General features: G+C 43.1%; 1 protein-coding gene across 1 annotated transcript; it reads left to right on the top strand.

The window, feature by feature from the left end:
- Positions 1-3395: 3395 nt before the first annotated feature.
- ephx4 (epoxide hydrolase 4) lies at positions 3396-16520 on the top strand. The gene is made up of 7 exons (XM_088349419.1): positions 3396-3768; positions 6656-6741; positions 10121-10278; positions 10462-10590; positions 13299-13402; positions 13972-14120; positions 15145-16520. Exons 1-7 carry the CDS (start codon positions 3523-3525, stop codon positions 15383-15385), a joined length of 1113 nt encoding a protein of 370 aa, XP_088205545.1. The 5' UTR covers positions 3396-3522; the 3' UTR covers positions 15386-16520.
- The last annotated feature ends 3996 nt before the right edge of the window (positions 16521-20516 follow it).

The raw sequence follows: 20516 nt of genomic DNA, 5'->3' as shown, positions 1-20516 counted from the left end.
ATTGTTTGTGTACTGTTACCCAATGCTAAATCTTTTCCACCCTGGTCATCCTGGAAGGGGGATTACCACTTGTGAGGCCCCTTTTCAAGGTTTCTTTTTTCCTCACGCTGAGGTTTTGAATTTTTCCTTGCCCACATGTTGGTTTAAGATCAGGTATTCGTGTAATTGTAATCCTGTGCAGTCCTTTGGGACATTTTTGTGATTAAGGGCTATATAAATAAATGTGACTTGACCTGACTCACCCCCATTGTCCAGTTTGCTACAGAATTGCGCATGTGCCCAAACACGTCGCATTGCAATGTGTCTGTGTGTGCCGTGCGTAATGGACACGCATCACTTTGTTGTAGTGATTGGAATTACGTCTCACTTTCGAGAACCAGCTCTTTCAGCTCAGCTCACTAAATGGCTCTTCATTTTGTCTTTGTTGCTTTAATACACTTATTACAGACGCTCCAGTACTTACAAACATTTGATCCACGAAAAACGGTCGATCCATCATTTTTTTCGAGATGTTGAAAAATATCTAGACATTGCTGTAAGTTAGATTTTGTATTGTGTGCACCTTTTGAGTACAGGACATTACTGTAGTGCTTCTTTCTGCCGCTACCGGCATGTGGCGCTCTGAGAAGTCAACCAGCATCCACCCCGAAGAAATCCAGCTTCTTCTTCTTAGTTTGTGTGTAAACATTCTATACTGTCTATTCTATCTCCAGCGTGCTAAGAACTTTGACATGTTTATTGTTTAATATCTCGTTGATCCGTTCAATATGGTTGGTGTTAAGTGTAAAGAAGAGGCGAGGCATTTAATTTTAAATAAAAGTGGAATAAGAAAGCTTGATGTGGTGGATCGGGTTTTTATTCGGGCACTTTTTACCACTGAAGAGGACCTCTTGAAGCTCATCTTTCAAAAGGAAGTTACACTTAACTTTATTATCTTTTATAGATCGTATTATTTTATGAAATGTTTATTTTTTTAGTACCAAAAAAACACAGGTTACTTATACAAGCCTTAAACATACATTCCACACAAATTAAAGCATTGAAGCAACTTACGAACAAATTCAACTTACAATCGTCCGAAACCTATGGAATCTCGTTCGTAAGTATAGCCGCGTCTGTACCAATTATGGACTATATGCACCAAATGAATTAAAAAGGGGGATTAAGCGGAAAAGTAACAATTTAAAGGGATCAAAAGAAGAAAACTAAATTTAAACGGGTAAAAAAAAGCCAGGGAAAACAAAATAAATCAGGAATAAAGGTATAAAAAAATTGGAAAAATAAAACATAAAAGGGGGGAATAAAGAACAAAAGTTAACAGAATTGAAAAACTAGGGAGGAATAAAAATAGAACAATATATTAACTACTAATAATGTAATGCACAAAATGAATTATTTGATCTGTTCTACTAAATAGCATTTTTTTCTACTCTCCCGTAGACTTGAAATTAATTTAAACTTCAAACCGTTTTATATTAACCAACTGGAATGCCTGCGTGACGCAACAAAATGTCAATAAAACATATTGACTTTTCATTGCAAGACCCCTTATGATGAGAAAGAACATTGGTCCTCAATTTCCCTCTCCCGGACGCGGGTTACCGGGGGGGGGTCGACACTGTGTATAGTGCCGGTGGGGCGCTGCTGACCTCGACCCGGGACGTTGTGAATCGGTGGGCGGAATACTTCGAAGACCTCCTCAATCCCACCGACACGTCTTCCTCTGGGGAAGCAGAGTTGGAGGACTCTGGATTGGACTCTCACATCTCTGGGGTTGAAGTCACTGAGGTGGTCAAAAAGCTCGTACTCAGGAGGAACAGTGTGGTTTTCGTCCTGGCTGTGGAACAGTGGACGAGCTCTACACACTGCAGGGTCCTTGAGGGTGCATGGGAGTTTGCCTGTCCGGTCTACATGTGTTTTGTGGACTTGGAGAAGGCATTCGACCGTGTTCCTCGTGAGGCCCTGTGGGGGGTGCTTCGGGAGTATGGGGTACCGCACAGTCTTATCCGGGCTGTGCGGTCCCTGTATGCCCGGTGCCAGAGTCTGGTCTGGATTGCCGGCAGTAAGTCAGATTTGTTTGCAGATGACGTGGTGCTGTTAGCTTCCTCAAGCCGTGATCTTCAGCTCTCGCTGGGGCGATTCGCAGCTGGGTGTGAAGCGGCCGGGATGAGGATCAGCACATCTTAGTCCGAGACCATGGTACTCAGTCGAAAAAGGGTGGCATGCCCCCTCCGGGTTGGGGATGAGATCTTGCCACAAGTGGAGGAGTTCAAGTATCTTGGGGTCTTGTTCGCGAGTGAGGGTAGGATGGAACGGTAGATCGACAGACGGGTCGGTGCAGCGTCTGCCGTCATCTGGACCCTGTACCGGTGGTGAAGAGGGAGCTGAGCCGAAAGGCAAACCTCTCGTTCCTACCCTCACCTATGGTCATGAACTTTGGGTTATAACCGAAATAACACGATCCCGGATACAAGTGAACGAAATGAGTTTTCTCCACAGGGTGTCTGGGTTTTCCCTTAGAGATAAGGTGAGAAGCTCAGTCATCCAGGAGGGACTCTGTGTAGAGCCACTGCTCCTCCGCATTGAGAGGAGTCAGTTGAGGAGGCTCGGGCATCTGATAAGGATGCCTCCTGGACGCCTCCCTCGGGAGGTGTTCCGGGCATGTCCCACCGGCAGGAGGCCCCGAGGGCGACCCGGGACACGCTGGAGAGACTATGTCTCTCGGCTGGCTTGGGAACGCCTCGGGATCCCGTCAGATGAGCTGGAGGAGGTGGCTGGGGATAGGGACGTCTGGGCTTCCCTTTTAAGGCTGCTGCCCCCGCGACCCGACCTCCGATAAGCGAAAGATAATGGATGGATGGACTTTTCATTGCAACAACAAATTATGAAATACAAGGTTACTTTATTTGTTTTGTTTTAAAAAGTTAAATATGAAACGAATCCCTGAAAAGCAATGGAAACAAAATATTTACAAATCGATCATCAAAAGTTAAAATGGAAAAAAAAAACTTTAAAACATTGAACAAATGTAAAGTCAACAACAGGAAATCCAACGAAAAAAAATACAAATTGACCATTCACAAAAAGCGTCTAGAGAGCTGTTTATTGTTTCTAATAATGAAGCCTGTTGGAAGCTGTTGCTGAATGTGCTGTTGGTTATGTTTAACGTGCTTAAAGGGTGTGCAGTAACAAACGTTGTATAGGGTATTACCATTCAAAACACGATTTCCCTTTAATTGTACTTGACCAGTTTATGTGTTTGTGTTAGGAGAGCTCCTCGTGCATTGTTCCTCCTGTACATGCCCCAAACACAAGACTAGCCGCTTGGTGGAACATTAACTCTTGATTGGCCGCAAACAACAACACTACCCGCTCCCGCCCTCCCTTTCCCTTTTCCCTCCCATTCTTTCGTCCCATTGAGCAGCTCGCGATTCAGGATCCTCCCTCTCGTCTCTCCTTTTCCTCTCCTTCCTCCCCATCTTCATCCTCCCTTCGAGACGCGGCTGGCGACGCCATGCAAATATGCCGCAGCGACCGTGCACGCTGCCGCCTCCGCTGCTCATCCGCCTGGCACTGCGCCTCCGACTTTGCGCCTACTGGTCTCTGATCGGCACCTTCTGCGCGCTTTGCGGCGCCGCCGCACTGCTGAGGCTCTGCTGGAGCGCCATCGCGCGGCCGACAGCCACCTTTCGCTGGACGTTGCGGGAGACTCCGCCAGCGTGTCTGCACGACACGTCCTTGGGAACGCATTGCTACGTGCGGATCAAGGTGAGGGAGCTACGGGAGCATGTGTGCGAATGCTCGCGGCTGGACGGACGAGTGCACCTTGAGTCGTGATCGAGGAGGCCGTGCGCGTGCGAGTTTTGTTTTTGTCTGGCGCGGGCGCGCACATCTATGCGTGTGGGAAACTTCACTCTGAGAAGTGTTGTTGTCGTCGTCACTATAGCAGCATTTGGAACATGCGTTTACTTTATTGGGTACTCGGGATCAGATTAAAAAAAAATGAAAAAGAGGGATTCCTTTCTCCAATTTAGATTTTTTTTCATCATAATCCAGGTTCCTTATCTCTTGTTGGAAATATAATTGCTTCCCTCAAGAACAGAAACACCTAAAGCTTTAGTCAATCTTTTGTGTCACATGCAACCTGTAACTCCCAAAGGTGTTGTTTTTGTCAAGCCCAGAAGCCAATTATTAACCCAATTTGGCATGTGAAACAATCCTCAATTTTAGAAACTACTGTTAAAGGTTCAAATTAGATCCTTTAGACCAGGGGTGGTGAACAAGTTTGACACAAAGAGCCGAAATTTTTAACTGTGAGAGTCAAAGAGCCACACCACGCACTGACCTGCCATGACAGACAGACACACACAGATAAAAACATTATTTCCCATAACACACTCCTCTCCTTACAATACAAAAAGTATTGTTCTTGTGTTGATTTCAAGGAAAAGAAAACTAAACATGAAACAAGGCAAAGAGCCACAGTATATAGAAAATATGATGAGGCAAAGAGACGCATTCTTTTTGGCCAAGAGCCGTATGCGGCTCTAGAGCCACATGTTCTCCACCCCTGCTTTTGTCATGATTACCCAAGTGGAGCCACCTGGGGTAATCATCTGGCGCGCTGGAATGCGCTTCCTGATTGGGTTATGTTCCCTTTTTAAGCACGCTACGCAGAGACCTCTTCGTCGGAGGATTACTTCTGTACCCCGTATGACTCTCCCGATTACCTGTGCATTCTTGTTTACCTGATTCTGCCTGCCGGCCTACGATCCGACCTGCTTCCGTCCCACGCTACGATCTTCTCTCCAGTCCCGGTAAACTCGACCTGCTTCCGCCCCACGCTACGATCTTCTCTCCAGTCCCGGTAAACTCGACCTGCTTCTGTCCCACGCTACGATTGGCTACGTGTTCCGAAGTTGTCTTCACGGCGTTGCTGCTGACGTTCGACGGTCATCGCGTCTCCCGCTAACCCTGTACGCTTCCCCAAATAAAAGACTTGTAACGAACGCTCTGGGGTCTCCTGCTCTGTTCTGGTCCCTTTGACAGAATCCTCCGACCAGAATGGACCCCGCGTTCGTACATCTGCCCCCTGACGACTATGAAAGCCAGAACCAGCAGCCCAATTCCCCTTTAGAATGTGCAGTTCGGCAAGTCATTTCCAACGTGGCGAAATTGGCTAAGGCACCTTCGGCCTTATGACTGCGCAATGACTCCCATGCCTGCCTGTTCGACTCTCCGGCCATCCTGTTCGACTCTCCGCGGCCTGCCTGTTCGACTCTCCGCGGCCTGCCTGTTCGACTCTCCGCAGCCTGCCACTCCGACTCCGACTCCGCTGCCTGCCAGTCCGACTTCGACTCTCCGGTCTGCCACTCCGACTCCGCTGCCTGCCAGACCGACTCCGCTGCCTGCCAGTCCTGATTCCGACTCTCCTGATTCTCCTGTCCTGTTTACCGGTTCTGAGTCGACTCTCCTGTCTTGCCGGTTCTGATTCTGCCTGTCCTGTTTTGCCGGTTCTGATTCGACTCTCCTGTTTTGCCGGTTCTGATTCTGCCTGTCCTGTTTGCCGGGTCTGAGTCGACTCTCCTGTCTTGCCGGTTCTGATTCTGCCTGTCTTGTTTGCCGGTTCTGAGTCGACTCTCCTGTCTTTGGCATTTGTGGGGACACAGCAAATTTTTTTCCAAGTGATCACATAATTATGGTGGGGAAAAACAATGATTGTTCACCAATGGTGGGGATGAGTTTCCATCCATGCCCAAGTTAGGCACTTGCTTTTAGCCTAAAAAACTAAAGTGAACGTAATTTAAGATTTCACATTAACACATCAGACTAGGGGTCTCAAATTCATTTTACCTGGGGGCCTCAGGAAATAGGGTCTGAGTGAAGTTGGGCCGCATCGAGTTTTCAAAGGATGGAACTCACCCAAATTTGCATGTAAGATGCATCCAATGTCATTAAAGCTTCAGTTCAACAGCATCGACTCACTTTTTCATACCCCAGGAGCTCCTTTAACACATTTCAAATCGATAAGATTATCTGGGATCAGTTTTGCAAATGATGGTTGATTAAATAAGCTAATCTGTTAAAATGTATTGTTTGTGATGTGTACGCACTGCAATGAGTCAAACCAGAAAGTAGCTACCCAATCATGTTGCAGGTTGAACTTGCACCGATTATGTGGATTTTCATCAAAATGTGTCTCAGCAGTGAACACAAATTCATTGATAAGCTTCCATTTAAAGGATTTTATTGCGATGTTCAGACCAATTTTTTTTTTATGTTACACTTTAATCGTAAACTATAGTTTAAAATGTGCCCTATAGATACTGGACCAACAGAAACTTCAGTGTTGGTTGGACTTCGCATGCATTAAAATGGGCTTTGCTCACTAAATTTTGTAAACTCGTGCAGAAAATTTAATTAAATCGAATTTGTCTCAGAGCCGTACGTACTCATGAAAAGAGCCTTATATGGCCAGTGCGCCATAGGTTCCCGACCCCACTATAAAGGAATCTGAAGTGACATTTTTTTTACCATGATATTGTATTTTTACTGTCATTTTGAATAGGGTGCAACAACCCTGGCATGCTTTTCCGGTTATTACTGAATTGCAACAAGTGTGTATTTTTGTCATTTATGGTCTTTTTGCTTGCAGGAGTCTGGCTTGAGGTTTCACTACGTGGCAGCGGGTGAGCGTGGCAAGCCACTCATGCTCTTCCTTCACGGCTTCCCCGAGTTCTGGTTGGTCAATACGCACCTTTATTTCTTCTGCCCTAAATTGTTCTTCTTTTTTTTAAACTAAATTCTCAGATCACCCTGGGTGATCAAAATAGTTCACTTGGCCAAAGCCTTTAAGATGTTGTTTTGAGCCCCAAGCCATCGCTTGGATTATGATATGATATAAAACCCTCGTGGATTGGGGTCAAAGACACTGTCAGGTTGCGTTCACATCTCTCTGGTGCATAGGCAAGCCATGTCAAGACTATTTGGTTTTGCTCTTCGATGGATGCGGGTACGTCAGATGGAACCTTAAAGAACTGAGTAATTTGTCCTAAATTTTACTGAAATGATCTGATTATACTGTCAAAGTGCGCAGCAACAAAAGATAAAAATCCATCAATATACTTTACTAGGAGTGTGGCGCAATGCACTACAAATATGGAGGCGTTACAGATTCTGGTTGCGATAGAAATTTACAAAAGTCATCCCATCGCTCTTTAGTCACACTCAACAAGTATCTCCCCAACATTTTTTCACCAGCTGTAGCCTCCATCATCAGTCTCTTACAATAATTTATGGCTGGGCTATCCGGGAGCTTCAAAATTGTCTCAGCGCATGTCATGAGTCCACTCTATAGTATTTTCATAAAAATATATGTCCAAGTAGGGCACCACACTTCTGTGTCCCAGAAGACACAGTCCCAGTGATTCTGGGAGAGACTATTTCAACCATTTTCCAATGCAGTCAACATTTTTCCATAAAGGAGCTATTTTGTAACATTCCCACAAAGCATGTATCAGCGTACATCTCTCTTTGCTACACTTCCAACATAGAATGTATTCATGTGAGTTGTGCTCCTATTAAATGCTTTATTTACCTGATACTTAAACATGTGGATGCTAAAACAGCTTGGGCTGTAAGTTTTTAATATTTGTTTATTCAGTCAATTATCTAGTCAATTACCAATGTTCCACCCTGTATGCCCGGTGCCAGAGCCTGGTCCGCATTGCCAGCAGTAAGTCGGATTTGTTCCCGGTGAGGTTTGGACTCCGTCAGGGCTTCCCTTTGTCACCGATTCTGTTCATAACTTTTATGGGCAGAATTTCTAGGCGCAGCCTTGGTAGGGAGCGAGTCCGGTTTGGGGGCCTTAGCATAACGTCACTGCTTTTTGCAGATTACCTGGTGCTGTTGGCTTTCTCAGGTCGTGATCTTCAGCTCTCACTGTAGCGATTCGCAGCCGAGTGTGAAGGCAGCGGCGATGAGGATCAGCACCCCGAAGTCCGGGACCATGGTGCTCAGCCGGAAAAGGGTGGCATGCTCCCTCCGGGTTCGAGGTTGAGATCTTGCCCCAATTATCTTGGGGTCTTGTTCACGAGAGAGGGTAGGATGGAAAGGGAGATCGACAGACGGGTAGCTGCAGCGTCTGTCGTCATTCTGACCTTGTACCGGTCCGTCGTGGTGAAGAGGGAGCTGAGCCGAAAGGCAAAGCTCTCGATCTACGTTCCTACCCTCACCTATGGTCATGAACTGTGGGTTATGACCGAAAGAACACGATGCCGGATACAAGTGGCTGAAATGAGTTTCCTCCGCAGGGTGTCTGGGTTCTCCCTTAAAGATTTTCCACGGGTCTGAGCGTTCACACAAAGTCGGTGAGCAACGCTTGAAATAACAGTGAGCAACAGCAATCTCAAGTGTGGCAACTAAGTCATTATCAAACATGTCCAAAACATGACATCACGTTACATTTTGCTGAGTTCCCGACAATGCAAAAAAATGTTTCACTTTTGAATGAATTGACTAATTTGTTATTGCAAAGGATGTACGGCCTACAAAAGTCAATTGTTTTTACAACAATTCTTTCACAAGATTTCCATTGCTTTTTTTTCCTGGTATCTGTTGTTGCATAATACTAACATTTTGGGGGGCTTATTTAGTCGGTCGCACGATACACAACTGTATTTAATCACATTTTTTAGTGGAAGTACAATGTTGGCAACAAGATTGACATGGTATAATTGGAAATTATTTGAATGCAACACAAACTTTTCCTTATTTTTCCCTGTTTTTTTCCACAAAAAAATTTTAATTCCTTTAAAAAATCTCATTGTGTTTATTTTTCCTAGCTGTTACTTTTTTTTTGTTCTGTATTTACTTGATTTCCTTTGTTTCTTTCTTTTCTTTTTTTTCTGGCTTTCTTCTAAAATTTTTCCTTCTTTTTTCTCTTCCTTTTGTATCTTTTTTCTCAGCTTTTCACTACTTTTTCATTTTGGTATTTTTTTCTTTTTGTTCTTTTCCCCCTTCCTTTAAGTCATTTTGTGCATAATTTTACATAATATTTGGTCATATAGGGATGAAAGAGGCAAAAACAACCCGAAGAGCCGAGCCGAAGAAGACGGTTCTCGAAAAACTCTACTGACTTTACTCAACTTCGTCCGACTTCGACCATGACTTCAAAATACAGCATTTAGAACACAACGTCAGGGGAACCCGTGTATTTTTACCTTCATGCACTGAACTTTGACTTAATTCGCTTCTCAATTAGCCATTTCGAGCTCTGATTTTTGGGAGCTGGCTAGATTTTTTTGTGCGCGGAAAAGCTCTGGGCAGTGCGCAATTGCGCACACACGCAGCTTAGAGGGAACATTGCGCCGGATAGATTTTTTTGTGCGCTGAGAATATGCGGGCAGTGCGCGGTTGCGCACGCGCGCAGCTTAGAGGGAACATTGGGTGAGAAGCTCACTCATCCGGGAGGGACTCTGTGTAGAGCCACTGCTCCTTTCGCATTGAGAGGAGCCAGTTGAGGTGGCTTGGGCATCTGATAAGGATGCCTCCTGGACGCCTCCCTCGGGAGGTGCTCAGGCCATGTCCCACGGGCAGGGGCCCCGGGGGCGACCCAAGACACGCTGGAAAGACTATGTCTCTGGGCTGGTCTGGGAATGCCTCAGGATCCCGTCGGATGAGCTGGAGGAGGTGGCTGGGATAGGGATGTCTCGGCTTCCCTTTTAAGGATGCTGCCCCTGCGACCCGACCCCGGATAAGCGGAAGACAATGGATGGATGGATGGATGGATCTTGTCAATTATTGGAGGAATCTGATCAATTAAAATCTTTTCACTTCGATTCTCTGTTTGTTAAAACACATTTATTACAATTGCTCAAAACAAATTTCTTATTATTTAGTTTATAAAACGGCGTCTAGGCAAATCTACCCCCAATATCATCTGCATGATCCTAAAAACTATCAATGGTTTCGTAAAAACAAAATCCAAATTCTACTAACAAACTTTCTGCATTTTTGGAAAGACTAAAATTGGCCAAATTGTGATCGATAAAGCAAATGTATTTCTATTTGGGAACAAAGATATAGGTCTTTTTTTACTGGGTGTGTTTTTGTATCGCAGGTTCTCTTGGCGCTACCAGTTGCGCGAGTTCAAGAGTGAGTTTCGTGTGGTGGCGGTGGACATGCGAGGCTATGGAGATTCAGACCTGCCGCTCACTGTGGACAGCTATAGACCGGACCTGCTGCTCGCCGACGTCAAGGACATCGTGGAGCATCTTGGTGAGCTCGCCGTGATGGTATCCACGGTAACCGCTTTGACGATGGCGCTTTGAGGCCTTGAACTGAGTGACAGATGCACTAAACGATGGTCGCCATGGTTACAAAGTCCAAGTGACAGTAAAGTTTGACTAGGACAACATACGATTATTTTAAATGACTTTTTGTGTCTGTCTTTTGTTGTAGGGTACAACCGTTGCTTCCTTGTAGGTCACGACTGGGGTGGCACCATTGCGTGGTTGTTTGCCATCAACTACCCAGAGATGGTGGCCAAGCTCATTGTCCTCAACTGTCCTCATCCGTCCATCCACGCAGGTAAATTTCCGTGACGCCGTCCATCGTTGTGTCATCCATCCCATTAAAACATCTTGGGGCAAAAACGGGGTCAACGCGGATCCTTGAAAAGTCTTAAAAGTTGAGTTTGTTATTCTAAAAATAAGGCCTTAAATGGCATTAAAATGTCTTTAATCCAATTTACAAAGGTCTTAAAAATGTGAACACATAAGATTGAAGTAAAAGATTTAGTAACATTTATCAATTGTCTTTTTCAATGATTCACCGCCGTAATTTCATAGCAACATCGCGTGGCCACAGTAACGGAGCTTTCAACACGGTGATGTGGTTTCACTTGGGCTTTTTAAGAAGAGACGCATGTCTTACGTCTACCCACAATACACATAGCAACTTCGGACAGATACTTTTACTTTGAACCACGGGAAAGGTTTACTTTAATGAAATTCAAATTCCTGGGGACCATATCTCTGTGGACTTATCCTGGACGACAAACACAACAGCCTTGATCAAGACGGTCCAGCAGCGCCTACACTTCCTGAGAGTACTAAAAAAAAAAAAAAAGCCAAGCACAAGCCTGCTGATGACCTTTTACCACTCCACCATAGAGAGACTGCTGACCTACGCTGTGTCAGTGTGGCACTCAAAGTGCACAGTAGCAGACGGGAAGAGGCTGTAGAGGGTGACAGATAGTTAGTGTATAAAAGAAAAAAGTGTGAAGCACATTGTAAAGCGCTTTGGGAGGCCTTTTTTGACTTGAAAAGCTCTATATAAATGCGGACTATTTACATTTACGTTTAGATACTGCACAAAAATCATTGGCAGCACACTGCCTTCCTCACATGACATTTAAAATACCAGATGCCTGAACAATGCCGAAGGCATCATAAAGGACAACACTCGGTTTCCATTTGTTAAGACTGCTACCCTTTAGTAGGCAATGCTGATCCATTATAGCCAAAACAGATAAACTCTGAGACAGCTTCTTCCCCAACGCTGTCACAATACTAAAATCAACTAAACTGCACCTATATGTCAAATTATGTCATCTGTATTTGCACTGTAAATAACCAATTATCTTTAAATCACCAATATTTATCATGGATCGCTGCTATATCAGTTGCTGCCTACTGTTTTTTTTATTGTGTTCAATCTTGTGTTGTGTAATCATCGATCTCCCGGGAGGGGCGGACCCCCTGTGGTGGAGTTGTTCCGCCAACCCTTGATGCGCAAATGCAGCCATAGCCCACCCTTTCCAACCTCAAATTCCAGCAGTATCAGTCAGATAACATCTATGTGATTGACTCAAAACACAGTACAGGTATTTACTTCACATGTTTTGACATTGTTTAATTGTTTTCTGACATTGCAAAATCGAATTCTGACCAAACGTTGACTACTCTACACGGGCCTTAATACTTGCCGACTTGGGTGGGGCTGGATTTTATTTTATACCGAATCTTACCTTTATACCACAATATTCTCTAAGTAGGCTGGCCGTGAAAGTGTAAAGGAGGAGGCCGGCCACATTGCAGCTTGAGGCCATTGCTTTAATTACGGACGTTAATTAGCTTGAACTAGCGCCTTCTGCTAACACAATATCCATCTGTTAACACAACACAGGAAGGATAAAAAAAAAAGAAAACAAACGTGATCTCAATCTAACGAGCACACTTCCTTCTCCGGGCCTGTTATGCTTCTCTCTTGTACTCCTTTTTTCCAGCCCACATCCATTTGCTGCCATCCCCAGGTCATCTTTTCTTTGTTTTCACTTAGTTTTCTCCTCATCACACATTTGTTTTGATACCTCATCTCCTCTTCTACCCTATTGGTTCAATTTCACCTTTTCTCCTCTCACATCTTTTCTATCATTTTCCACATTTTGTTTCTCATCCCCCTCCTCCTCAGTTTATTTCTCTGTGTTTTTTTCTGCTTCACTTTTTTCATGCTTCTCCAGTTCTTCTGTTGTCCACTTATATTCTCGTTTTTCACCACCTTCTTTTCATCATATTTGTTCTCCACTTTCCTCTTAATTCCTTCATTTCCTTCCTCTTTTTTTCATTTATCTGCTTTTCCATTGACCCTTCCTGTCCCATTTCTCTCCCCTGTCACTTTGTGCTTCCCTTTCTTGGTTTCCCTTTTCCCCTTGCTTGTCTTTTTCTCAATCATTGCATTAGCTAAGGAGGTAGAGCGCTCATCTTGGGATCAAGAGATCGCAGGTCCCACTCCCGGCTCCTCCGTATTATACGTCGAAGTGTCCTTGGGCAAGACACTGAATGCCTTATGTCCCCAATAAGCAGGTCGGCGCCTTGCATAGCTGCATGGCCACTATTGGTGTGTGAGTTTGTGTGTGAATGGGTAAGTGTGAAGCACATTGTAAAGCGCTTTGGGAGGTCTTCATTGACTTGAAAAGTGCTATATAAATGCAGACCTTTTACCATTTTTGCTCATTCTCCATGCTCTTGCTTTCTTTCACTCCCGTTGCCAAATTCCTTTTCTCTGATTCTCTTCTCCTTTATCTGTTTCCCTTTATGCTTTTATTCCATCGTTCATTACTTTTCCCATCTCAACTCCTTTTGCATCGTCCTCTTCCATTCATTTTTCAACTTCCCTCTCCCCCTCTTCTTCCACAGCTTCTTTGCCTTTATCGTCCCTCTTCCTTTGTGTCTTGTCTTCCATTATCCCCATCCCTTACTTCATCTCTGACTTCTTCTTGTCTTCTGGTGGTTCAGATTACGCCTTGCGTCACCCCAGCCAGATGTTGAAGTGCAGCCACTACTTCTTCTTTCAGCTGCCTCGTCTGCCTGAGCTTATGCTCTCCATCGACGACTTCAAGGTGCCTTCCACACACCCCAGACCTTGACTCTCTTCAAGGGCATCCCACTGTCTGTTCCTACGTGTTTCCCACGTCTGTGTGCTATTTCAAGAGCGCATCAGAGTGGAGGCTAAAAATAGAAGCATGGAGGGTGAAAAAAAAGGAACGGCAATCTTCTGTGGAAAATTCTTAAGCTCTGTGATTATTTTTATCTCCTTGAAGCTTTTACAGTGCAATGCCCTTTAAACAATCCATTTGCACAGTTAAGTGGTCCCTTAAGTTTGCCATATTCCCCATTAGACTATGGGAATTCTGTTAATTGTTTGAAATGTCACACTTGAATTTGATTATTAGATATATCTCACTACACTTGACAATTGATATTTTATCTTTATATTGTATGTAAGGGTTGTATGAGTAGAAGTTCTTTTTCCCGGTTGATGAAACTAAGGTGAGGTTATATAACGCGTCCATATGGAAGTGATGCAGTGAGTGTTGTGTGGTCAGCAGGAAGTGACAGCGACCCAGCTTGTAAACTGTTTTTCCATCCAAATGCTTTGCTCGGTATCACATCGTCTTTTTCTCCCAAGGCTCTCAAGGCCTTGTTCACAAGTCGGAGCACCGGAATGGCTCGCAAAGGACGGTGGTTGACGGCAGAGGAGCTGGAAGCGTACCTGTACGCGCTGTCTCAGCCTGGAGCATTGACAGCCGCGCTCAACTACTTCAGGAATGTTTTCAGGTGAGGGGGGGTCAAATTTTTCTATTTCCTAAAACACACTTTATTCAATCATATGATGAAAAACAAACATTTATTGCATACCATAATTGTAGGTTTTAAATCGTATTACTGCTCCTGCAATTTGGTTTTAAAATTGGAGGATCAATGAATGCTGCAAATTTGGTTCAGTAGAGCGATTTGCATTTTTTGGTAACATCTCAAGCATTGTGTGAATTGATTTTCATACTTTGATAATCCTCGTTTGAGGGGGTCAGATGTTGCTCGGTATGCTTTGACACGGCCCATTGTCTTTATGTGTCACCTTGAACACCTCCTAACAGCTGTTGCCATGGCAACGTTTCATTAGAAAATCAGCCTCCTTAATGTTGTGTTTATACTTTAAAAGAGTAAAAGGAGAGATTAAAATTAGAATTGTCCTTATTATCATCGATAGCAACGTTGTGGAAAATCTTTAGAAAAATATTTGACAAGGCACTCTTGGATAAACATGTAATAAAGACTTAAAAAAAGATAAATGAGATAAAAGGAAAGTGAAGATAAATGAGGACCATAGGTTAGTGATGGGCAGATTTGCCACGCTGAGAACTTCCGGGTTCTCATCGTGGACGTATCACCCGAGATTAGCTGCCGACAGTTTTTCACGTGTGCCGACATTTATAGCCTGCAAGTCCAGGATGTACTCTCGTTCTCGCCCCAAGTCAGCCGTGACAAGCCCCCAACTCCCCACCGTTGCAAGCCCTATTGTTGTGGTGCTCATGTGGCGCCCTCTACTGTAAGATCAGACAAAAAGCAAACAACCACTTAAGCAAATAAAAGCTGAGAAAAACGAGCACAAATGTCTTTAGAGCATCATGTTTGAATGAATGAACTCATCACACATGAACGAACCTACCATCTGCTCCCCAATCACACGTTGTTTATAGCATCAAACAGAGTGGGAAAAGTACAACTCTGACTTGGGTTTTCCTTTTCATTTCACACTCTCGGGTGTTTTTAAACTACTTACACTTTCATTTTATTCCAGCTCTCTGCCACTGAACCACAACCAGGTGCGTTCCCCAGTGCTTCTTTTGTGGGGCGAGCGTGACGCTTTCGTGGATCAGGAGATGGCAGAAGCGTGCCGGGTGCACATCCGCAACCACTTCCGCCTCAACGTCATTTCGGGGGCCAGCCACTGGCTTCAGCAAGACCAGCCCGATATCGTCAATACGCTCATGTGGACCTTCCTGAAGGAGAGTGATTGCCGTAAAGGACACAGGAACTGACGGACAGGCGGCGGTGTTGCCTAGCGACAGAGTGATGACTCAATGGTCAGTTTCAAAGCACATTTTAAAGGATGGACCCAGCCAAGAACACAGGGTCAAAACTTTATAAGTTCTACCTTAATGCACATTTTGTTGTAATAAATTGTTTCATATCTTGGGCGGTGGAGAGAATAATTTCAATCCGTTTTGTAATTAATAGCCAACAGAATGAGGACAAAGCAGAGCACATATCACAGTCTTAGGTCAGAAACACATTTCACAGGTTGTTTGTTACCCTTTCCGGCACATTCTTTTTTTTGGGGGGGGGGGGCAGGGTCACCTGCTTTGTACCACCGCACACATTCTGATGTTCACGTAGCCACCAATTTTGTTTTATAAATAAAATGATTTCCTGTCACTACCTGTGGGGTTTTTCTAAAAATGGAAGCTGTTTAAAATAGAAGCATTTTGCTCAAAACAAAACCCAGGAATAGGCGTCTGGGTAAAAATAGAGGATGACAAGAAAAACAACACCAACAGATGTCACTGAACTTATAAATTGTGTAATCTAAAGTTTATCAAGTAATCACTCCACAATGTTGTGTAGAGATTGCTCGTTCCTTTTAAATGTACCTACTTTCCAATAATGCGAATGCATCTGTTTCTGTTCTGAAGGGTCACCAGCAACTACTTCTTACATAAAGTCTGCATTGACTTTAGGCACATTCCAACAAATGTATCTGAAATTGTAACCAGGGAGAAAATCATGCATTTTACAAGGGTTGTTCACTTTTTTTTGTATTAAAGGCCACAGGTTCTAACGAGTCTTTCTAGATAGTTGTAGTTTTTCACCTGAAAAGAAATCCCTTTCTCTCGATCAAAGATCTTAAACCTTATCAAGCTGAGAGCTACTTTTTGTTACTAGTTTGTGCAAACGCAGCTTGATATGCGTTACTAAAATAAAAACCCATCATGTCATTGCTATGTTGTTACCATGTTGGCAGGTTGTTATTGGAAGTATGATTAAATAGACTGTCAAGTTCAACCACTAAAATAATTTTCCTAAACATTCACAATGACCCACCTCTGGTGTGCTATTTACAGAACACCAGGGTGCCCCCTGAGGAGAGCTGAGGTGCCCACGGGGATCACGTTGCTCTAGAGATGACCCTGAAATGGGCATGTGCTCACCCCAGATTGTAGTGTGCTTCCATCAAATATTCTCGGTATTTGAGACTACCTGACCCGTCTGTTGCAATTCCACTGTATCGCTACAAACGTCTTGGAGGATATTCTTATCTAGGGGAATACTGCATGATGGGTTTTTTTTTTTATTAATGAGGTGAGTATCATTTGAAAATGTAAAACCGATCTATAACACATTCATGTCAACCCTTAAAGTTCATGTTCCAGGGAAATGCAGTATGTAATGTGTTTCAATTCTTGACATGTTGCTGCTTTTACCCAAAGGATTCATTTCTGTTGTTGTTTTTGTAATGCACCTTCCACCATGTTGTTTTCTTTGATTACGATGTTTTTCTAATCAAGGGAAGTCGTAATGGTATCTTCTTATTTTTCTCGTGATCCACTTAGGCCTTGTTAAGAGCTTAATCATATTAGCACATACACAAACACATTGTCCATGTTATCTTGGCTTTACCTATGCTAACATACAGTGAAGAAAATAAGTATTTCAACACCCTGCTATTTTGCTATTCCTCCCACTAAGAAATCATGGAGGGATCTCAAATTTTCATTGTAGCCGCATGTCCACTGTGAGAGAGATAAACTAAAAAGAAAAACCCAGAAATCACAATGCATGATTTTTTTTTTAACAATCCGTTTGTGTGAAACAGCTGCAAATAAGTATTTGAACACCTGAAATAATTAATGTTAATATTTGGTACAGTAGCCTTTGTTTGCTATTACAGAGGTCAAACGTTTCCTGTGGTCTTTCAACAGCTTTGCACACACTGCAGGAGGGATCTTGGCCCATTCCTCCACACAGATCTTCTTTAGATCAGTCAGGTTTCTGGGCTGTCGCTGAGAAACGCGGAGTTTGAGCTCCCACCAAAGATTTTCGATTGGGTTCAGGTCTGGGTTACTGTTTACCTGACTTGTTAACCTGAATGCCCATTTTGCACATCTGGTTAGCTACTCCTCTTGCACTATCGGCACTATGGTATGGTAAAATACTATACGTAGCCATAATACAATACAACTTTTACTTATATCTGTACATTCGAGGAAATATATCGACATTTCGTTCTGTATACACGTGTACTAGAATGACAATAAAGTAGATCTGAATCTGAATCTGAATCTGAATCTGGAGAATGGCTGGGCCATGCTGGAACCTTAATATGCTTCTTGCGGAGCCACTCCTTGGTTTTCCTGGCTGTGTGCTTCGGGTCGTTGTCGTGTTGGAAGACCCAGCCAAGACCCATCTTCAATGCTCTGACTGAGGGAAGGAGGTTGTTCCCCATAATTTCACAATACACAGCCCCAGTCATCCTCTCTTTAATGAAATGCACTCCTCTTGTCCCATGTGCAAAAAAAAAAACACCCTAAAAGCATGATGCTACGACCACCATTCCTCAGATCCTCAGAGTAGGGATGATGTTCTTCGGATTGTAAGCTTCATTGTTATTCCTCCAAACACCCTTAGGGGAATTATGACCAAAAGTTTTATTTTGGTCTCATCTGACCACAAAACTTTCTCCTATGACTCATCTGTATAATCCAAATGGACATATGCAAAATTAGGATAGGCCTTGACATGTGCTGGTTTAACAGGGGAAGCTTTCGTGCCATGCATGATTTCAAATCATGACTTCTTGGTGTATTGCCTACAGTAACCTTGGAAACGGTGGTCCCAGCTCTTTTCAGGTCATTGACTGACTCCTGACGTGCAGTTCCGGGCTGATTCCTCACCTTTCTTAGAATCATTGAGACCCCAGGAGGTGATATCTTGCATGAGGTTCCGCTCCAATTGAGATTGACGGTTATCCATTTCATTCCATTTTCTAATGATTACTCCAACAGTGAACCTTTTTTCACCAAGCTGCTTGGCAATTGCTCCGTAGCCCTTTCCAGACTTGTGGAAGGGTACAATTTTGTCTCTGGTGTCTTTGGACAGCTCTCTGGTCTTCACCATGTTACAAGTCAAAGTCTTACTAATTGTAAGGTGTTGACAGGTGTCTTTATGCAGCTTACGAACTCAAACTGGTGCATCTGATTCAGGATGATACATGGGGTGCAGGTGGACTTTAAATGGGCGGACTAACAGGTCTTTCAGGGTCAGAATTCTAGACGATACACAGGTGTTCAAATATCTATTTGCAGCTGTATCACATAAATAAATCGTTAAAAAAATAATGCATTGTGATTTCTGGATTTTTCTTTTTAGTTTATCTCATGCACCTACGATGAAAATTTCAGACCCCTCCATGATTTCTAAGTGGGACAAATAGCAAAATAGCATCGTGTTCAAATATTTATTTCCTTCACTGTAAGTAATTATTCTGGGTGCTGAAGCCAATTATAAAGATTTGAATACAAAAAGAAATGTAAAGTACACAACATAGTCCTTTATAAGTGTAAATTAATATGAACTTGTCCATAACAATTAATTTGTCATTCCGTAAAAGACGCAAGCGTAATTTGTGTGTTCCTCGAAGTCATGCCATGCAATGAGTTTTCTAAAACCTTCAAGAGGCATCAGCATCTCACTTTATGCTTGATTGACTTTTCAGGACAATTCTGCATGCATGGAATCTTGAAGAAGCGAAAACCAACGTCATGAAATGCAAGAGCTCAGTCACCCGCTGAGCTTCCGCAAACCGTACCCAATACTAGGGCTGACTCCCAAATATTCCAACAGAGTCTGTGCTTTTCTCTTCAGGCTGTGAAACGAACTTCTGATCTCTGCTTGGATCGCATTTGCTTAAGCACGGGTCAACGTCCAGCTAGGGAAATCCTGAAGTAGCCCCAGGCTGCACTCACTAAGGACACTCCACGAGTTGGCTTACTGCATTGACATGTAGTGTGATCTGACACTCTGAGACAAAGTATAGTGCTGAGCGATCAAAACTGATACTATGTGACTATATGAGAGTCAAATAACTCGTATCGTGAAACAAACCCGCCTGCTTTGATGTAATGGAGCTAAAAAACATTAACTAATTACCACCCAACTCATTATCTTGTCTTTTTCCTCACAGGAAGGAAATATGAAGATGATTCAATCAAAGACCACCTTAATTCAATTTGTTCTTATCAAAGAGAAGCTCAGTGCGACGAGCACTGAGGTCAGTCCATACTTTACCTCAACAGCCTGCAATTAGAATAGGTTTGAAATTTAAAAATTACTCTTATGTTTATGCAAATTGGTATTGCAGTGTTTTTAATCAGCATGTCTCACAGTGCACTGGTGGGGCCCACCAGTGCACTGTGAGACATGGTCCAATTTAATTTTTGCAAAAAGGTTCCATTGTTACATATCTTTGCCTTTTTCCAATACTAACATTCATACATAACAGTAGGTGGCAGTAGATTACGAATCTCTTTTACAAACATAATTTTTTTCTCTCAACAGTACATGGGTATATATTCAGTACCTTAATTGATTAAGCCGTTTAAGATTGTGCTGCAAAAATAAATCATAAAGTTAAAATTTTGCACTTCATTCTGCTGATTATCATTATTACTATCTTATTTTACTAAAACAAAAATGGAAAATATTAAAAGAAATATATCCAGCTTGTGAAATATTTTTCAGTCCTACCGGCAAATACATTTTGCTTATTTTAGGTAGTATTATTATTATTTTTACAAAATCAAAGACATAAATACTCCAACTTGGAAAAACAGATAATAAAGGTGGTCAAGTCACATTTATTTGAATAGCCCTTAATCACAAAAATGTCTCAAAGGACTGCACAGGATTACAGTGACACCATCGCCTGATCATAAACCAACATGCGGGCAAGGAAAAACTAAAAACCTCAGTGTGAGGAAAAAAGCGGTAAAGTGGTAATCCCCCTTCCAGTATGACCAGGGTGGAATAGATTTAGCATTGGGTCACAGTACACAAACATAGTAAACGTCAATAAAAGAGAACACTAGGTAACATGTTGAAATTAGTCCGGAA

The sequence above is a fragment of the Urocampus carinirostris genome, chromosome 12 (assembly GCF_059441175.1).
Source record: "Urocampus carinirostris isolate Australia breed hairy pipefish chromosome 12, RoL_Ucar_1.0, whole genome shotgun sequence".
NCBI classification, from domain to species: Eukaryota; Metazoa; Chordata; class Actinopteri; order Syngnathiformes; family Syngnathidae; genus Urocampus; species Urocampus carinirostris.
This window is presented reverse-complemented; position numbering and strand designations above follow the sequence as displayed.

Excerpts from the sequence above, each read along its gene's own strand:
- ephx4 (XM_088349419.1), top strand. The coding sequence starts at position 3,523 with ATGCCGCAGCGACCGTGCACGCTGCCGCCTCCGCTGCTCATCCGCCTG. Across the intron at positions 3,769-6,655 it reads ATTGCTACGTGCGGATCAAG|GAGTCTGGCTTGAGGTTTCA; the intron begins GTGAGGGAGCTA and ends TTTTGCTTGCAG. Across the intron at positions 14,121-15,144 it reads TACTTCAGGAATGTTTTCAG|CTCTCTGCCACTGAACCACA; the intron begins GTGAGGGGGGGT and ends ATTTTATTCCAG.